Source organism: Moschus berezovskii, chromosome 5 (genome assembly GCF_049115385.1).
Source record: "Moschus berezovskii isolate FMDL1 chromosome 5, NW_MosBer_1.0, whole genome shotgun sequence".
Classification (NCBI taxonomy): Eukaryota; Metazoa; Chordata; class Mammalia; order Artiodactyla; family Moschidae; genus Moschus; species Moschus berezovskii.
The window spans coordinates 74,782,081-74,801,762 of record NC_142464.1 but is presented as its reverse complement, the minus strand read 5'-3'; the positions used below and the strand labels follow the sequence as shown (position 1 = coordinate 74,801,762).

At 39.8% G+C, this 19,682-nt stretch overlaps 1 protein-coding gene across 1 annotated transcript in view; it reads left to right on the top strand.

The window, feature by feature from the left end:
* The first annotated feature begins 4,122 nt into the window (after positions 1-4,122).
* Positions 4,123-19,682, top strand: part of GABRA4 (gamma-aminobutyric acid type A receptor subunit alpha4) — a 75,908-nt gene continuing 60,348 nt past the window's right edge. The window contains 4 exon segments of the mRNA XM_088836049.1: positions 4,123-4,212; positions 4,592-4,742; positions 4,745-4,793; positions 19,584-19,651. Coding sequence (XP_088692175.1) covers positions 4,127-4,212; positions 4,592-4,742; positions 4,745-4,793; positions 19,584-19,651 — 354 coding nt within the window. The 5' untranslated portion in view covers positions 4,123-4,126.

Here is a 19,682-nt window from a genome sequence, read left to right as displayed (position 1 = left end):
TGTACCCTGGGTATAAAAGTGGATTAAGGACCCCTGTTCAACATCGGTTCTCCCTTGAGGTAGCCCGCTGTTCTAATAGTGTCTCCCACTGTAATAAACTTTATTTTCCTCTCATTCTATTGTCTGGAAATTCTTTTCCAACTTGCCCCCAGACCATGATAATATATATATCTAATGCTGGGCTGGATGAAGCACAAGCTGGAATCAAGATTGCCAAGAGAAATATCAATAACCTCATACATCAGATGACACCACTCTTATGGCAGAAAGCCAAGAACTAAAGAGCCTCCTGATGAAAGTGAAAGAGGAGAGTGAAAAAGTTGGCTTAAAATTCAGCATTCAGGAAACTAAGATCATGGCATCCTGTCCCATCACTTCATGGCAAATAGATGGGGAAACAATGAAAAGAGTGACAGACTTTATTTTTGGGGGGGCTCCAAAATCACTGCAGATGGTGACTGCAGCCATGAAATTAAAGTACACTTGCTCCTTGGAAGAAAAGCTATGACCAACCTAGACAGCATATTAAAAAAGAGACATTACTTTACCAACAAAAGTCCATCTAGTCAAAGCTATGGTTTTTCCAGTAGTCATGTATGGATGGGAGAGTTGGACTATAAAGAAAGCTGAGTGCCGAAGAATTGATGCTTTTGAACTGTGGTGCTGGAGAAGACTCTTGAGAGTCCCTTGGATTGCTGTGAGATCAAGCCAGTCAATCCCAAAGGAAATCAGTCCTGAATATTCATTGGAAGGACTGATGCTGAAGCTGAAGCTTCAGTAATTTAGCCACTTGATGTGAAGAACTGTCTCATTGGAAAAGACCCTTATGCTGGGAAAGATTGAAGGTGGGAAGAGAAGGGGACGACAGAGGATGAGATGGTTAGATGGCATCATCGACTCAATGGACATGAGTTTGAGCAGGCTCTGGGAGTTGGTGATGGACAGAGAAGACTGGCATGCTGCAGTCCATGGGGTCACAAAGAGTCAGACACGACTGAGCGACTGAACTGATGATACATACATGTGTATAGTTATATATATTTCAAACATTTTAGACTGTAAATCCAACATGTAACTTCTTTAATAATATACGAAAGTGAAAGTTGCTTGGTCGTGTCTGACTCTTGGAACCCCATGGACTGTAGCCTGCAGGCTATTCTGTCCATGGAATTCTCCAGGCAAGAGTACTGGAGTGGGTAATTAATTGTTCCCTTCTCCAGGGGATCTTTCCAAGTCTGGGATCCAACCGAGGTCTCCCACACTGCAAACGGATTCTTTACCATCTGAGCCAACAGGGAAGCCCTGAGATAGCGTAAATAAAAGTCTGTGATGTAAAAAAAATGAAATATAAATGTCTCTACTATTATCTTCAGTTGATTTTAAGTACTAGATATCAGTTAGCAAAAATAAAATTGGAAATAGCTATATGAAGGGAGAAATCTTTTTATTCTTTGTGAGGTTTTAGTTTTACATACTTAAAATTAATATTTTAAAGATAATTTGTTTTAACAACATGGAACTTCTTTTCCCCAAGGTCAGTTTTCTATTCTTTATTATATGTGTATATATATATATATATATATACATACATAGGCAGTTTTATATATACATATTTAAAGGCAATTGTAAAGAAAAGTAGAGAATATAGAATTAGATTTTAGAAAGTGTAGGAAAGCACTAAGATTGGAGAAATAATATAGCTTGATATAATAATAATATAATGTATTAGCATCTTCTATGTGGATAATCTGAGGAGACAAATGTTTTCATGGCTTATTTGGGAAATACACTAGTATTCCCATTTTCTTTCTCCAAGAACTTGCTTGAACTTGAATTTCATCCAAATTAATTAAGACGGACTTGGAAACAAACTATTCATTAATTTAATTGTTCATTCAATAGATAATTCTTGTACTAGGTGTCATGCACTGTAATAGAAAAAAGTAAACTCAGATAAGAAAAGTTACCCAGCTCAGGACCTCCAGGAGATTACAGTCTTTAAGAGAAAGATACAGGCTAAATTAGAATGAGATGTAATAAAAGCCAGAAAGGAAGTAGTACAGAATATAGTGAGATGCATACCTTTGGCTCTTATGCATTTTTGGCAATCAGGAAAGTCTTCCTCTTTGTAAGAAAAATTTAACTAGGAGACTGAAACAAACAAGTGTGGACTAAAAAACATAAACACAACCTGAAACTAGAGAGTTATTTTATTTGGTGGGAATGTTTAGGACTGAGTCCAGGAGACAGCATCTCAGAAGCTCTGAGAAAACTGCTCCAAGTGGGGCAGGGAGGAAGTCAGTCTATATACCAGTTTGCAACAAAAGGAGCAGGCAGTCTGAACATCAAAGATCAGGTATTAAGGAGTTTAGCATTCTATGTATAGGAAGATGCAACCCTCTAGGCTCCCTGAATTCATTCCTTTCATATGCATCTCAACTATCTGGAACCAATCCTGTTTTCCTAGGTCACGTTGCTTCCAGCATTCCCCCAGCTACTCAGCAATAACCGTGGGGGTGGCAGCATCCAAAGGCTTGAATCTAGGGGAGCTTGCATTCACATTTGGAGGCCAGAAGTCGCTGATGGCTGTGACATTTATTGTTGATTAATATAGAAGGAGAAATTTTCATTTTACACACACACACAAAAACCCCAAACTCCCTTGGTTTGATTGTTTCCATATCAAATAAGTCCACCAGTCATCAAATTTTGAACAAATCATCAAAGTTCTGAACAGAACTTAATTATTGGTGGTAAAGAGTCGGACACGACTGAGCAACTGAACTGAACTGAACTGACTGAGAGACCTACACAGAAATTTACTTAGATCACTGATTCAACATAGAAGTATTTCCATAGGAATCACTATTAAGGTGAAAGACACCTTTCCTTCTAGGAATCAATAACTAAAGTTTTTTTTAAAAGTTCTACTGAAAGTGCTTATCTCTGTTCAATACAACACTAAAGTTATACTGCCTAGTGTTTCAAGTCATTAGTGAGCTCTGAGGCTTTGCTTCCAATTTCGGCTCTCTCTCTCTCTCTCTCTCTCACACACACACACAGACACACACACACACACACTCTCTCTCTCTCTCTCACTCTTTTCCTGCTCTCTCCTCTCCCTTTCCCCAGACATCCTTTCCCTGCTCCCTGATGCATTCTAGATACGGAGGCAGCTCTGCTGTGAAAGAAAAAGTGTCAAGTGTCTCAAAAAATGAAAGTGATTTTGACCTGCTGTCCCTTGTTTCCACTTCTCTTCCCCCCGGAGAAAGGATGGAGCAGCAAAGCAGGGGGCATGCGCGTGCCAGGCGGCGGCGGGTAGCGTAAAGGAATTTGTTATCTTTGCAGCAACAGCTTGGCAAAGGAGTTGACAACACAATGAGGCTCAAGTCCACCTTCTAACAGTTTGGCAAGACAGCACCAGTGAGTTGCAATCCCTTTTACCAGGAAGATTTGTTTTTCCTCCGCCGCCCCACAACACCTGAAGGGGAGAGTCCCAGAGGTTGTTTCTGTCCAGACTTGATTTCCTACCCCCATCAAGATCTCCCACCCCTTCGCCCAGAAAGCCCATCCATCTCGCCCTTTCTCCACCTCCAGCCTTGAAAATGGGTACAGACAGGTCCTCGACAACCTAAAGAGAGAAGAGCTTCAGGGGTTAAATCCAAATGCCTCTGGAGGGAGAAGCGGAGGCTAAGCTTAGCCGTGGGCGGGGACACACTCGGCGCCGGGGCTCGAGAGCTGGAGGAGAGGCTGCAGCCCCCGTTCTCACGCCCAGGAGTCAAACGTCGGAAAGAACTCGTCTCGGCCTTTCGGTATCAGTGCCCCAGGTGTTAACTCTGGCCGCTTCGGGGTGCGGGCAAGAAAGAGTGTGAGCGGTATACACAGCTCTCCATCCACTGGAGAGCTCGGCGAGAAAAGGAGGGGGCGAGGAGAGGCAGGATCCGCCTCCCCGGCCCGCGTGCACACACGCGCCCACCGCGGCTGGGGCTGGCTGAGCGCGGGCGAGTGTGAGCGCGGGCGAGTGTGCGCACGCCGCGGAGAGCCTCTGCCCTCGCCTCGCACCCTGCTCAGGGCATCTGGAGAGCCTGGAAACCTGAACAGGCTTAAAGTATGGCATGTTGCAAAGATGGTTTCTGTCAAGAAGGTACCCGCGATCGCGATGTCCTTCGGGGTCAGTTTCGCCCTCCTGCACTTCCTGTGCCTGGCGGCTTGGTGAGTTCCCCGGGGGGTGCTGGGGGCCAGGGGAAGATGAAGAAGGGGCTAGTTCTGGGTCTCCCTTGGCCACCTGCCCGTCCCAAGGCGAACCAGACCCTCTGGTCTCCGGTGTAACGTCAGGGGTGCGGAGCCCGGCTTTGCTCTGACCGCGGGAACGCCAAGAGCAGCAGGGGCGCGGGGTCCGAAAAGTGTGGATACTGGGGTCCCTGTGCGCGGGCTGCGCCTCCCCGGGCCATTTCTGTCTCCCCCATCCCTCAGCCCTGACTCCTTTAGTTTGGAGCGAGGGAACATAAACCTGTTTCCACCTGTTCGTTGATCAATTCTTAAAATAACCCCTCCGCCTGTTTTTATTTTGTGTGTGTGTGTGCGTTTGCAGTTTAAACGAATCCCCAGGACAGAACCAAAAGGAGGAGAAATTATGCCCAGAAAATTTTACCCGCATCCTGGACAGTTTACTCGATGGTTATGACAACAGGCTGCGTCCTGGATTTGGGGGTATGAACGATTTCAAACGCGCAAGTGTGTCCTGTGTGTGTCTCTCTCTGCGTCTGCCTGTCTGTCTGTGGGGATATCATTAGGTATGCCTGGAATGCAAAAATGAAAAATCTGTTAGTCTCTCTCTTCTCCCCGCCGCCCCGCCTTTCCCTCTCCGTCTCTTCTCTCTTTCTCCCCCCGTTTGACAAGACCTCTGACAAGAAGACCGCCCCCACCGGTACTTTCCTATCTCCCTGCCCTCTCAGCAGCTTTGCGTCTCCCCCACGCTAATTACCTCCTGGGACCTGACTGCTGGGCGGGGGAGGGTGAAGGAAGGAGTCAAAAATGGGAACGTGGGGCTCAACTGGCCCGCTGCTCCGCGCCCTGAGAATGGACTTCTCCCAACTTGGCCACTTGGCTCAGGGCAGGTTGCACTTGGACAGCTGATTCTAAGTCCCCTGTCCTCCCACGTGGTGTTAGCTCCTCAGCCAAAACCTCGACCCTGTTCTACCTAGGACATGAATCTAGGGCACGAAGCTGTCTGCTCTCTTAGAGAACCCACTCCTTGCCTATTCTTTTCTACCGGGGATCAAATTTTACTTTATTTGGAGAGGTGGCTGTTTACTTCCCTCCTAAGACTTTGAAGTCAGGGATGTTTCTGCTTTGTTTCTTCCTTAAGTAAATATGTATAAAGGGTCTAATAGAGGCACATCCATTCACAGCATCGTTGCTCTTTTTTTCGTATTCATAATCCCTTTGCTTATATAATGAGAATCTCAAGCATTGTGCTAGGCACCAGGTTCACAGAAATCTCAAGATACTATTCTTAACCTCAAATACCCTCTCAGTCCAGTTCAGTGAGAGCAGTCTTCACCTAAAGCCTCAGCCCATGTCTCCTGACCACCAAGTTCTTTCCACTACTCTGATCTAGTTACTTCTTGGGAAATGAGTCGAATAAGACATAGGCTCTACCTTAAAGGATAAGGAACCTTACTGTTTAACCTCACAACAACCCTGAGAAAAAGGTATTACTATCCCTGATTTACAGATGTAGAAGTTGAGGCTTGGGAAGTTAACCAACTTGTCCAACTTCACAGTTAATAAATGGCATGGGCAATATTGGAACCCAGATCAAGTTATGTACTTAAAAGACAAACCCACAAAGATTGGGATGCTATCATATACTCTCTGATGAATATCATAGTATTAGAAGCACTGAGGCATTTGTGCTTCCTTTTGAGGGTTTTAGGAGATAAGGATGGGGAGTACAGAAAGTAAATGGGAGCAGAATGTTCCTGGGAAAAAGAACAAAATAGATATTATTCCAAAGGTGTTTGGTCCCAGCTTAGAAAGAACTGTTGAAAGTAAAAGAGAATTGGATGGGTTTTAGGAGTCTATCCAGTCTTGTTCTTCTCATGTAACAAAGGAGAATGTTTGAAAGAGAAAGTGATTTATACTGAGAAACAGACCATATTAGACTTCTCTGGTGGCTCAGGTGGTAAAGAATCCGCCTGCAATGCAAAGGATACAGGAGACTCAGGTTCGATCCCTGGGTTGGGAAGATCCTCTGGAGAAAGGGAATGGCAACCCACTGCCGTATTCTTGCCTGGAGAATTCCATGGACAGAGGAGCCTGGCAGGCTATAGTCCTTGCGTTCCTTAAGAGAGTCAAACAGGACTGAATTACTAACAGCATATTAATGATAGACTGAAATCCAGTCTTCTGGAACCAGGAGCTCCTTTTATTCCTTATTCATGGATTTTATTGAGAAGGTTACTGGGAGCCATTGAGGGATTTAATCCTTTTTCTATTTTTTTTTTTTTTTTGCATTTTGACAGTGATAAAGATGGGTGAGAGGATGAAAGATTCTCCCAGTTCTTCTCATGTTGCCTCTCTAGGGGTAGGATGCTTAGCCCTGCATTTGCCTTCATGCAAATCTGAAAAAAGGTTTCTTTCCAGAAGTGAATCATTTGTCAATGCACGATCTTTCATAAGTGACTGGGAAATTATCACTTTAGATCAAAAATAACTGTGTGGAGAAGGTTTCAGATGATGTGATGCCATTTAAGGCTATATTATATCAATAAAAGAGGATTTATCTGCCCATAAAGTTTTTAAACTTGACATTTTAAGTAAAGGAAAAAAATAATAGAAGTATCAAATCACATGTAGTTTAAATATGCATTAGTGAATTGATGTCCCTGAACATAAAGTAAAAAGTTACTGAAACTGTGATTTTATTATTAAATGTGGAAAATTAAAATCACGTCTGCCCAGTTGGTTGTAATGCAAGTTGTAATTCAAAAGGAAGAAAGGATCCATTGTAGATGCATCATTTTTTTTACCAACTACCTTCTCCCATGATAGTATATAGACAATAAAATAAATGAAATCCACCTATAGAAGCCATTACTGGATTTTGGTTAGCTGCAGGACTGCTAAAATGTTTCAAGGGCATTAGTCATCTTGTTTGTCTTTGCCAAGTGATATTCATTACCCACTTGGAGGTTCTTTTATAGCTTTATGGGAAGGGATTGAATTCACATTATTTTAAGTGTTAGTAGTTGATTCATTATTAATAATTTACCATGTAGCACAATTTTGGGGGTTGTTGCTCATAAATATCTGTGGTAAATGTGATTCATTATTTAGAAGTGGGTCATTCTTTGTAAATATGTAGTATTCCAGATGTAACAGAGGAAAAGTAATTCTCACCTGCAGAAAAATGTATAATCTGTTTACATGATGTTATAAATGAGCATCACAGAAAATAATAAGAAAAGTCATTGTTAGCAGAAACTCTTAAATGCCACAGGTTTGATGCCTTCCTTGACATTTTATATCTTGTGGAAAATTTGGCATTTTTGAAATGAAATGAAAATAATTCAGATTTTGACCATTGTGCTATAAATACAGATTTATTTCCTGGTTCCCTTAATCCTACTTCTGCTCTTTGTAGATCATTTACTTTATATCTGTTTATACAACTTAGCAGTGTTCCCTTTAAAATAAAGCTAAAAGCAAAGATCTGAATTGAAATGGGATGGTTTGTGATTGCTCAGTAGGCCAGGCAAGGGTTGAAATAGACTTGGAAATGAAATTACATATTTTTAACTCAGCAGCACAGCTTGCAATGGGGAAGTAAAAGGAACTGAAATGGTTCTTTCTTTTCATCCCTCCAGGATTCCCTCTCCCTTGTCTCTGTTGGAAGAGGAAAGGGGAAAGGTGAGAAGGGAAGGATGGAGGCAGAGTGAGGGCAGCTAGACTTTGACATCTGAAAAGGTAGAGTTCTTCCAGCCTGCTACCATCTGGAAGGAGCTTGCACCAACCTAGAAGCAGCACACAGTAAACCATTCCACAAAGGAGCTAGGGAGCCACCCCCTGGGCCTCTATCCACTTCAACACTGTTATACACCTTCTTAAAAATGCATAGATAAGGTACTAACCACCTGGAGATAGCCTAGGAAGCCAGCCCTTATCCACTTCCATTGATCGAAAAAGATTGCACAATCTTTTTGTGCATCTTTGCACAAAATCTGGAATAATTGAGGCACATGATATGGAATAATAAATGCTTCCAGAGACATATAGATAGAGATAATTGCCTTGGCTCATCTTCCACAATCTCTCTGAAATGGCAGTGGAGCACTAGGGTTTTGCAAGGTTGTTCACCAACACTGTAGGACTTCATGTGAGTAGGGTTTTCTGCAGTTTTGAAAACATTTTCACATACGATTTCTAATAAGATGATCACAACAATGCAAAAAGATAAGCAGGGCGTGCTTCATTCTTCTCTTAGAGAGGAGGCTGGGAAAATTGCAATTACCCAAGAATCCTGCATCTTCTAATTGACAAGATCAGAACTCACACTTGACTCTTTAAAACCTTAGGCAGGCAGCTAGTCTTTTGCTTCAACCACTTCTAAGATATTTTTTGCATCCTTCTGTTGACCAAGAGTCAAATTTTCAGAAACGTAACTTCCTGTTACTAAGTAGGTCATTACAGTAAGCAAAACACCATTTCCCCCAGAGGAGTAAAATGAGAAATTTTATTTTAAAGACTTAATAACATTTTTAAATGGAAAAGCGAACATTGGGGGAATATATTGTTGTTGTTCAGTCACTCAGTCGTGTCCAACTCTTTGTGACCCCATGGACTAAAGCACGCCAGGATTCCCTGTCCTTCACCATCTCCTGGAGCTTGCTCAAAGTCATGTCCATTGAGTTGGTGATGTCATCCAACCGTCTCGTCCTTTGTTTTTCCATTCTCCTGCCTTCAATCTTTCCCAGCATCAGGATCTTTTCTAATGAGTCGGCTCTTCGCTTCAGGTGGCCAAAGTATTGGAGCTTCAGCTTCAGCATCAGTCCTTCCAATGAATATTCAGGATTGGTATCCTTTAAGATTGATATACACTAGGTAAATTTGGAATAATTTCCCCACAGAAATGCAAATATCCTTGAAATGTTTTAAAATGATCTGTTGTTGTTCAGTCGCTAAGTCGTGTCCGACTCTTTGCAACCCCATATCTCAAGCTAAAAATTAAATCGATATATCATGCTAGCTTTATTAATTGAATGTTGACAGAGAATATATTTTTGAAAATATATAAATGAAAAGAACACTTGAAGTCCACAGGGCAACAGAAAAATAAAGTTTCATTCTCTTCAAACTTGTCATTTTCATTCATTGGTTAAATCAATAGATAAAAATTGTTACGTGCTAAGAACAATGTAAAGTTGTAAAGATATAATTCTGAATCAGACACAGGCTAAGCAGTGTAGAGAGATAAAAATAACGGGGGAACAAATAATTAAAGATAATGCTGTGGAACAATCCAAATGCTAAGATAAAGAATAAATTGGGTGAGATCTATTTCAGATACAGTGGATGAGGTAGATGTTTAAGCTGAGACCTAAAGGTGACAGACATGGGAAGAGTGAGTAAAACTTGTCTCAGGCAGAAAAAAAAAACAAAAACAAATGCAAAGATTCTAAGATAATAAATTAATGAGATTCAACCGTGACTCCAGTGTGCCTAGAGTCAGAAAGCAAGAGGAAGAATCTCATAGGCCTAGCTTAGTGTTGCTAGAGGAGGTCAGATTATGCAAGGTCTTTCATAAAAGAGTTTTCTTTTATGAACTTGGATGCTATTGGAGTTTTTTAGGTAGAGGGATTGACATGGTATGACTTAGATTGTAGTATGATATCTCCGGCTCTGCATAATAAAAGAAAGGCCTAGATATGGAGTTGGGACATATTAGAAGCAAGGAGACCAATAGAAAAAAAAAAAAGAAAACCTTTCATTCCCTGGTTGTTTCCATTTAGTTAATGGTGGCTTGGAATAAAATGGTAGATGTAACAAAGATGAATATAAATAGATAAAGGTGAGATATATTTTGGAGGTATAATTCAACAAAAAATTGGTGATGGATTCCTATATTGGTGGTAAAGGAGAGGGAGAAATAAAAAATGAGTCCTGGATTTTTATTTTGAGAAAATGGACAGAGAATGCTGCTGCTGCTGCTGCTAAGTTGCTTAGTCGTGTCTGACTCTGTGTGACCCCATAGATGGCAGCCCACTAGGCTCCTCTCTCCCTGGGATTTTCCAGGCAAGAATATTGGAGTGTGTTGCCATTGCCTTCTCCGGGACAGCGAATAGTGTTACTTAAATTGGAGAGGATTGGAGGAGGAACAGTAAGGGGAGAGGGGTGAAATTTAGAGATCACGTATGGATATTTGAACTAGGCTCCTAAGTAGATAAGAGCCTAAGTTGTCTTTAGGTGGGGTCTTCTGATGAGAAGGAACTACGGATACGGACTTGCTGAGAATGGAAGTGTCACTGTATGAAGATAACATGGCTGAGGAGTAAGAAGGAGTCAGTGTGATACAAGGATGAGGTTGTATAAAGCTTTGCAAGTGGGTGAGAGCTTTGCTTTTACTCTGAATCATATCAGAAGTAACTGGAAGGATTCCACTAGGGGTGAGACCTGAACTGGCTAATTTTCAAATGCTCACCTTGGTTGCTGGATTGAGAACAGTGAGTCAGGGTCAAGGGTAGAAAGGTTTTTGTGATCAACCAAGCAAAAACTGATGGCCATTTTGACCAAGTTGGTGGCAGAGAAGCCTGTAAAATTGTAAGAAATGGTTGGCTTTTGGCAGTTTTTCAAAGTTCTAGTCTACTGGTGACAGCTAGACTATGAGATGTGAGAAAAAAGGGAGACGTCAGGTCTGACTCAAGAATTTTAGACTAGAAAGCTAGAAAAATGGAGCTGCCAAAACTGGCTGAAGCAGCTTGGGGATGTAGTTGAACAGTTTGCATGTGGATATGTTACATTTGAGCTGCTTATTGGATGCAAAATGAAGATGGTCTTGGAATGCAGGGATATTGGATATGTCAGTGTGTACGGTATATAAGGCCATAAGACGACAGAGAAAACCAAGGAATTAATGGCGATAGAGAAGTACTAGTATTGAGCTCCAAAGTTCCCAGTATTAAGAGGTGGGGAAGAGGAGGAGGAATTTCTGTCTCAGAAAGACTGAAAAGGAATGGCCTTTGAGGTCGCAAGAAAATATCAAAGAGAGTGGTTAGATTGGATGTAAAGAAAAAAAAGGTATTTCAAAGTGGAGGGAAGATTGATCAATTATGTCTAATGCTTCTGACAGATAAAGAAAGATAAGAACATCAAGTGGACCGCTAGATTTAGCAATATCTACATCTCCAGTGATTTTGACAAAGGCAGCTTCAGTGACGTGATGAAGGTGAAAGTCTGATTGTGTGTGTTCTGGAAAGAATGAGAGGAGTTTCTTTCTGGGCATCTGTACAGGGGAGCAGAGAAATGAGCTGGTAAACGGGAGAAGTAGCATCAAGAGATCGTTTCTAAAAATGAGAGAAATAAGATTATTTTAAAACTTTGAGGGAACGGTGCTGTAGATAGGGGAAAAAAACTGATTATACTGACAAAAGGAATTTAGATCCAACCAGTCCTTTCTAAAGGAGATCAATCCTGGGTGTTCATTGGAAGGACTGATGCTAAAGCTGAAACTCCAATACTTTGGCCACCTCATGCGACAAGTTGATTCACTGGAAAAGAGTCTGATGCTGGGAGGGATTGGGGGTGGGAGGAGACGGGGATGACAGAGAATGAGATGGCTGGATGGCATCACCGACTGGATGGACATGAGTTTGAGTGAACTCCGGGAGTTGGTGATGGACAGGGAGGCCTGGCGTGCTGTGATTCGTGGGGTCGCAGAGTCGGACACGACTGAGTGATTGAACTGAACTGAACTGAAACATGAAAACTAGATTGTAATAGATGATGGCGTGAATAAAAAGAAAATTCCAGGCAGTCAGCATAGCCTTCTTTTCCCCTCAAAGTTTACATATGAAAGAGAAGAGGAAGAGGGAAGGTTACTTCACCCAAAGAATTAGAAATACCATAAGCTGTTTGTGTACCACTGGAAACAGACAAGGAGAGAATAATTTAATATTATAGTGGAGGGAAGGGATACCTGAAAGAAAGATGCCCTGAGACAGCAAGAGACTGTAGAATCCAAATCACAAATTTACTTTCTTATGCTCTTGATTTAACAAAAAAGATGTACTGGTGCTAATACACACGTAGGTTCCTCAGGACAAGAATATGCAAAATATATTTTTTTGTTTCCTAAGATAGGCACTAAAAATCTGGTTATTAATAACTTGGTGGACATTTAGATGATATTTCACTGAGATGCTCGTTTTCTCTTAGATGAAAAATTGCATCAACTTGCATTTTGCATATCATTAAGCAAATAGCTGCTTTATTGTCTAGGCCTTTTTATGTATTTGTTTTAAAAAGCTTCTGCTACAAATTAGATTCTGGATTGATAATCCTTGGTTCATGACACATTTCCATGATTGGTCCACAGATAGCCTTCTTTATATCTATCCATCTATTCATTCATTTGGTATAATAAAATAAACAGCCACTTAAGTAATTAAACAGCACAACCTTGATAACTTACTGTGCTATATGGTCTCCCTCATCCTGTTTGCCTGTTTTCCCCACCCAAAATAACCATGATTCTGAGACCTTTTTAAGTTATTGCATAGCTTTATTTGAATATTGCTTAGCTCAAATTTACTTTTTTAATAAAGACATTGAAATTAAAAAATTTTCATTTATTTTGAACATGCTATTATCTTTTAATGCTTTTTCACTTGTGTATTTCTAAAATCTATTCTTACGATCGTGTCTTGCTATAGATCATTCATTTTAACTGCTGTGTGATATTCCCATTGCATAGGAACTAGCTGATTCATCTGCTGCTCTGTTGGCAGTAGGCATTTTGCTTGTTTCCAAGATTGTGTTTCTGTGAATATTCTGGCCCAAATTCCCTGCTGTAAATGTGCAAGAGTTGCTTTTGCATTTATATCCAAGAGTGGATTTTTCTGGATCTTAGTGTAAGTGGGAGTTCAATTTGATGAGATAATGCCAAACTGTTTTCTGTGGTAGTTTTACAAATTCAAACCCATTTACAGTGAATATGAGATTCAGGATCCACAAACCTTTCAACACTTTAGAAAAGAAATGGTATTTTAATGTGAAATGACTTGTATTTTTCTGATTTCTACTCTGATTGAACATCTTTTCAAAATTTTATTGCTCAAGAATTTTCCTTCTATGAATAGAATTTAGATCTTTTGCTCATATTTTTTGTTGTTTAGGTACTGTTCTTATTTATTTGATGGCTTTAATATTTAAAAAGTAGAGCTGATATCATAGGATCATAGCCTAAAGGAGGCACTAATCTTTAATGTCATCTAAGTAAAGCTCTATACTTGTTTGCTTTCTCAACAGTATCAATAGACATCTGTTCCTTCTTTTATATGCAGGAAGGCTAGTTTTTCTATATTTTGTAGGTGACAGAGAGAATTAGAGATTTCTTTACATATTATACCAAGATTCATTGTTGTTATCATACATCTTAAATATTTTAAGTCTCTTGATTTGGGGAGACATTAACAGTGTTTTATGAGATGTAGCTGGATGCATGGATTTAGGTGACTGAAAACCCAGAAAACTTTCAAGTGCATAGCTCAGAAGGTGATTAGGAGAACAGTAGTTGACTTGTTTCAGTATCTGCAAAACAGCTTAAGTCTTTTTTCCTGGGTGTGACAGCAAGTTGGACACTTTTACTAGAGAGGAAATTAAAAAGTGATATTTTTGTCCAGGTCTCTAAAGCTAAAGAGTGGGAAATTGTCTAAGACCTTGTTAATTGCTTTCCCACTTTCCAAGCAAGTTAGATTCATTAGTAAGATGGGAGTATTCCTATGAATTTGATCCTGTGGTCTTGGTTCCTTTCAAAACTGTTGAAGATCCCTCTGCCCTAGGAATTGTCCACTGTGTTGGGGGGATTAAAAATTATTTCCTTATTATCAAAGAAGCAAGATTTTAAAATAAAAGATTCCTTTATGTTACAGAAATGCATAGAAAATTATGAGAAGTCCTTCTAAGATCAAAATTATCTTGTTTCTATGTAATTATACTCTTAGGAAAGTTGACTTGAACATCCTAAACAGCAGTGTTAGAGGAAGCGTCTCTAAGAATTATTCTTAATTGCATAGCGACCGTTGCTCATTGAGAACTGATTTATTGGAAATCTATTACATTTAAGGCCTAAAATTTGTTCAGAAAGAGGATACAAATATAAATAAAACATGGATTCTACTTTAATCGGGAAATATTTGTAGCTTAGTTAATGTAACAAATGAATCCCTGAATCTTTTTCCTTTGGGGAGATTTTAAAACCACTACTAGGGTGACACATTGGAGAAGGCAATGGCAACCCACTCCAGTGTTCTTGCCTGGAGAATCCCAGGGACAGGGGAGCCTGGTGGGCTTCCGTCTATGGGGTCACACAGAGTCGGACACGACTGAAGTGACTTAGCAGCAGCAGCAGCAGGGTGATACTGGGAACACAGTCAAACACATAATTATTCACCACCTAGTATGTGAAAAACACTGTGCTTGTTTGGGATTTCCAAGAGAATTAAGATTTACCTTTGCTATTAAAGGAGAGAAAGACTCGAGCAGGCTGTAATAAGAAGAACAAATGCATACAAAGGGCTGCAGGAGTATAGTTCAGAAACTACTCATGAAACAAAACAAGAAAGAGAGGTATGGCATGTTATGTGCTAGATAGAAAATTATATGTATGTTATTAACGGTGGATTTACTATTTAATGACATCATTAACAGTAAATCTAGAATATGTCTTATAGATCATCACAGGGAGGTTATAATTCTGGCTCTGGAATATAATATTTAACCTCTGTGATCTCAGTTTCCGTATCCATAAAATTCTCTTAAAATATCATTCCTGGAGAATATTATGAAGATTGAATGAAATAGCATATGGGAAGAATTTAGCACCCTGCTTTGCACATGCAGGCATACCTGCTCAGTTGCTCATTTGTGTCCAACTCTTTGTGACCCCATGAACTATAGCCCACTAGGCTCCTCTGTCCGTGGGATTCTCCAGGTAACAAATCTGGAGTGGGTTGCCATGCCTTCTTCCAGGGGTATTCCCAACCCAAGGATCAAACCTGTATCTCCTGCATCTCTTGCATTGGAGGTGGATTCTTTTCCGCTGAGCCACCAGGGTAGCCCACTGGCATATAGTAGGCCTTAAATAAATACTAGTATCTTTGCCTATTGTTCTTTGGGAACAGCCCCATTGCTTGGGAGCAGTTCCACACATACATGCCCCTTGATTCGTCCCCTCTCCATTCCCACTGCCACTCTCCATCCCTACTGCCACATCCCTTGTCCAGGACACTGTCATCTGTCACCTGACTTAGTAGAGCAGCCTCTTAGATTTCTTCAACTGGTTGTGTGTGTATGTTAGTCGCTCAGGTATGTCCAACTCTTTGTAATCCCATGGACTGTAGCCCTCCAGGCTCCTTTGTCCATGAATTTCTCCATCAAGGTTACTAGAATGGGTTGCCATTCCCTTCTCTAGGGGATCTTCCCGACCCCAGGATTGAACATGGGTCTCCTGCATTGAAGGCAGATTCTTTACTGCCTGAGCCACCAGGGAAACCTTCTTCTACTCTTGCTTCCCTCTAATTCAGTGTCCATACAAATGCCAGAGTGATTCAGATCATATATTTTCCTTACATCAAACTTTTCAATGGTCTCCCAGTGATTAAGGAATGCAAATCAAACTTCTTACTATAGCCTATAAACGGAGGCAGAGCTGGACTGCTTATCAGAGGGAGAAAAGTTGGGGGAAAAAAACAGGACAAATGATTAACCTTTGTATTCATTTGCTTCGGCTGCCATAACAAAGTGCCATGGACAGAGTGGCTTCAATAACAGCAAATTCATTTTTTTTTCACAATTCCAGAAGCTAGAAGCCCAAGATCAATGTGTCAGCAGGTTGATTTCTTCTAAGCTCTGTCTCCTTGGTTTGTAGATGGCTGTCTTTGCTTTTTATCTTCACATAGTTTTTCTTTTGTGTGTTTCTGTGTTCTATTTCCTCTTCTTATAAGGACACCAGTCATATTAAATTCAGGCCCAGCTTAATGACCTCATTTTAAGTTTATTCCCCTTGTAAAGACCCTATCTCAAAATATAATCACATTCTGAAGTGCTAGATGCTCAACATATGATTTTAGGAGAATATAATTCAGCTGATAACAATCTCTTTCACTGGGATTTCTACAAGTTTAATTAAAACAGTGAACTTAACATATAAATAAGTTGCTTAAAAGATACCACTTTCAGAATATGGACAGCGAAGGAGGTGTTCTGTCCGAGTTTTTCCCCTTGAAGTTCTCCTACCTGAAATGCATTTTCTCAGCTTTTCCAATGTCTTATGATCATTCTTCAGATCTGTTTGAAAGTCACTGCTTTGGAGATTGGTACCACATTGTAAATCAACTATGTGCTGTGTGCTTAGTCGCTCAGTCATGTGTGACTCTTTGCAACCCCATTAACTGTAGCCTACCAGGCTCCTCTGTCCATGGGGATTCTTGAGGCAAGAATACTAGAGTGGGTTGCCATGTCCTCCTCCAGGGGATCCTCCCAACATGGATTGAACCCAGGTCTCCTGCATTTCAGGTGGATTCTTTACCATCTGAGCTACCAGGGAAGCCCACTATACAGGAAATCAACTATACCTTAATAGAAAAATAGAATTTAGAAAAGTCACTGCATTGAAGAGCGGCTAAAATAGCTACAGTGGCTTTCCCAGACTATTACCAGCCTGTTTTGTTTCTCTTATGAATGATAGCATTCTTTCATTTAATTCATTTCCTTATTATTTATTGTTTGAATCCCCCAATAGCATGTTAAGTGCCTGAGGTAGGAAACTTCTGATTTACCACTGTAACACAAGAGCCTAGCATAGAATGGTGTACATCAGGTGGTCACTCAATAAATGTTGAATGAATGGGTGTCCAAATGCAATTTTTCTACCAATTATTTATTTTAAGGCTCTCATTCAATCTCAAAGACCTTTTTGATTGTGTAAAGTAAATACTGAATAATGTCACAAATAATCATGGTTGTAATTCTGAACATAAAGCATTTTTCAAGAATCATTGAAAAAGAAACAATGTTATGTCAGAATTTGAAAAGATTCATTATCATGGAATCATTATAACTGTAAGGATTAGCATAAACCCATGCACCTTAAAATAAATGTATAAGGAAAAATATTCTTGGCTTAATCCCTCCCTTTCCTACCTTTCCTGCATGTCAATAGAACACCTGTGGTATTAATATTTCACAGGACACGGTTAGCTAAATAAATACTGTTCTAGGAAACAGATTTACATTTTCTGTAAACTAAAGTGAACAGCATCACCTAGGAACTTGTTAAAATGTAAATTTTCAAGCCCTACTTTAGATCTACTCTACAGCAAGTCTGAGGTAGGCTCCAGCAATGTGTGCTTTAATAAAACTTCTGGATGGTTCTGATCCAGTTAAAGTTTGAGAACCAGCTTCCTAAATTGATCTTCAAAGTAACAATTTTTCAAGATTCTCATCACTCTCATTGACAAGATCTACTCAGCCTTAATTGTTCTGGGTAACATCACTCCTTGTCCTGACTTGCACTGAAGTAATGTTTTTAGCACGTTAGCAATTGTCCTTAAGAAGCTAGCAGAGTGATTTCTCCCACTTTTGAATTTTTTTGAATGAAATCTCCATCTACTAGGGTTTGACACACATTATTTGCTTCCTGGATTACCTGTCTATTTCTGAAGCACTTTGGCTTTCATAAGCTTATTACTATCATATTTTTGTTGTTGCTGTTTTCAATTTCTTATTCAAATAAAAATTCAGTCAACTTCTCACACTTATTGTTTTTTCTTGTTACTTTTTTAAAATGAATACATTTTTAAACATTTTAGAAAATATTATTTTTAAAAAATGAAAACTCATGGCAGATCAGCCTGATTTATACTTTTTCTCTCACTGTACTTCCAAAGGATAGATTGTTCTTAGGATACTTATTCAAGAAAGAATTTTCTTTCTCCTTCAGACTACTTTTCTTTCTGTGGTTCAGTCTTCACCATGTAGAGGGAGAAATACTCTCATTTGTTTTATGAGGATAACTTTAGACCTAGGGCATAAAGCTATTCCAATTGGTCTGTGTCCTTTTGGGCATAAATGATTGCCTATCCAGTATTCAAGAGAAACAGTCCATCTTGATAACAGATGTTGTTCTTTCCAGTATGGAATAGGTAGCCCCTGGCCATCCAGTGTTATAAACCATCATATAAGAAGTGATGTTCAAGAGCGCAACAATTTAAAATTTTTATTAGTAATTAAAATTGCTATTATGTACAGTAATTGCTATCATTATTGATCATGTTATGTTCTGGAGACTGGGACAAGTGATTTACATGTATTATTTCAGCTAATACCCATTAAAACCTCCTCTGTATCTGATGATATATGACTTGACCAAGATCATGCAATCAGAAACTATTAGAGCTGAATTTGAACTCCGGAATTTCTCATTTTAAGCAACATGCTAAACCTGGATTGCAGCAGTTTCCTTTGTCTAAAATCTGTGTCAACCCGATTGTCATGATGCTCCCATATTTTGCTTCTGCCAAACACACCCATACACTTGTTCCTGAAACAGTCTTACTTAGATGTAGGAAAGAATCTCAATAGCAAAGAAAAGCTAATACTTGATATATACTTTCATGAAAGTGTAACTGTGTTCAGGGTCTCATAGGAGAAACTTCATCTGATCCCCATCGATAGTCTTGTCTGATAGGTAAGGTTGCTGTCATTGAGGAGTTAAGTAACTTCCCCAAAATCTCATAGCAAGTAGATGGCAGAACATGCATGGGTTTGACTTTTAGGAGAGCTTGTCTTTGATCCTAATTACCAGTGGATGATCTTCCTATTGTTAAAAGTGACCTGAATCATTTTTGTGTTTATTTACCAATATCCTCAACTCACTGAAGATGTATTCCTTACAGCCGTTATGGTTTTTCTCTACCTCACTCTTGCGGTTAAGTTCCCTCTTCTTAACAGCTCACTTCTTTACTAAAAGCCAATCAGATGATGGGCTATAAAAAAAAATCACAAAGGCTAAAAGCTTTTGTTCCCTGCACTGCCTGTTGTAACAGTGCCCCGGGGTGATGTATCTTTGAAGAAATAAGATTCGCAGTAAGTAACTGGGGTTTCTTTTTGCCTGTAAGTAAATATTGCTTTCTGGTTTTGTTGTTCTTTTGTATACATTTTTTGGAGAGATGCATAATATCACTGAAAACATAAGATGATTTTAAAAACATGATTCATCTGTCTTTACTTTTTAATTATCAAACCCTCCTTGCCTGTAGGATTGGTAATTATCTTTTCACACTTGTTTAATTCATGCCTACTAGGTCCTGTTACAGAAGTGAAAACTGACATATATGTCACTAGCTTTGGACCTGTTTCTGATGTTGAAATGGTAGGTATTTGGGAAATTAAATGTACTTTTT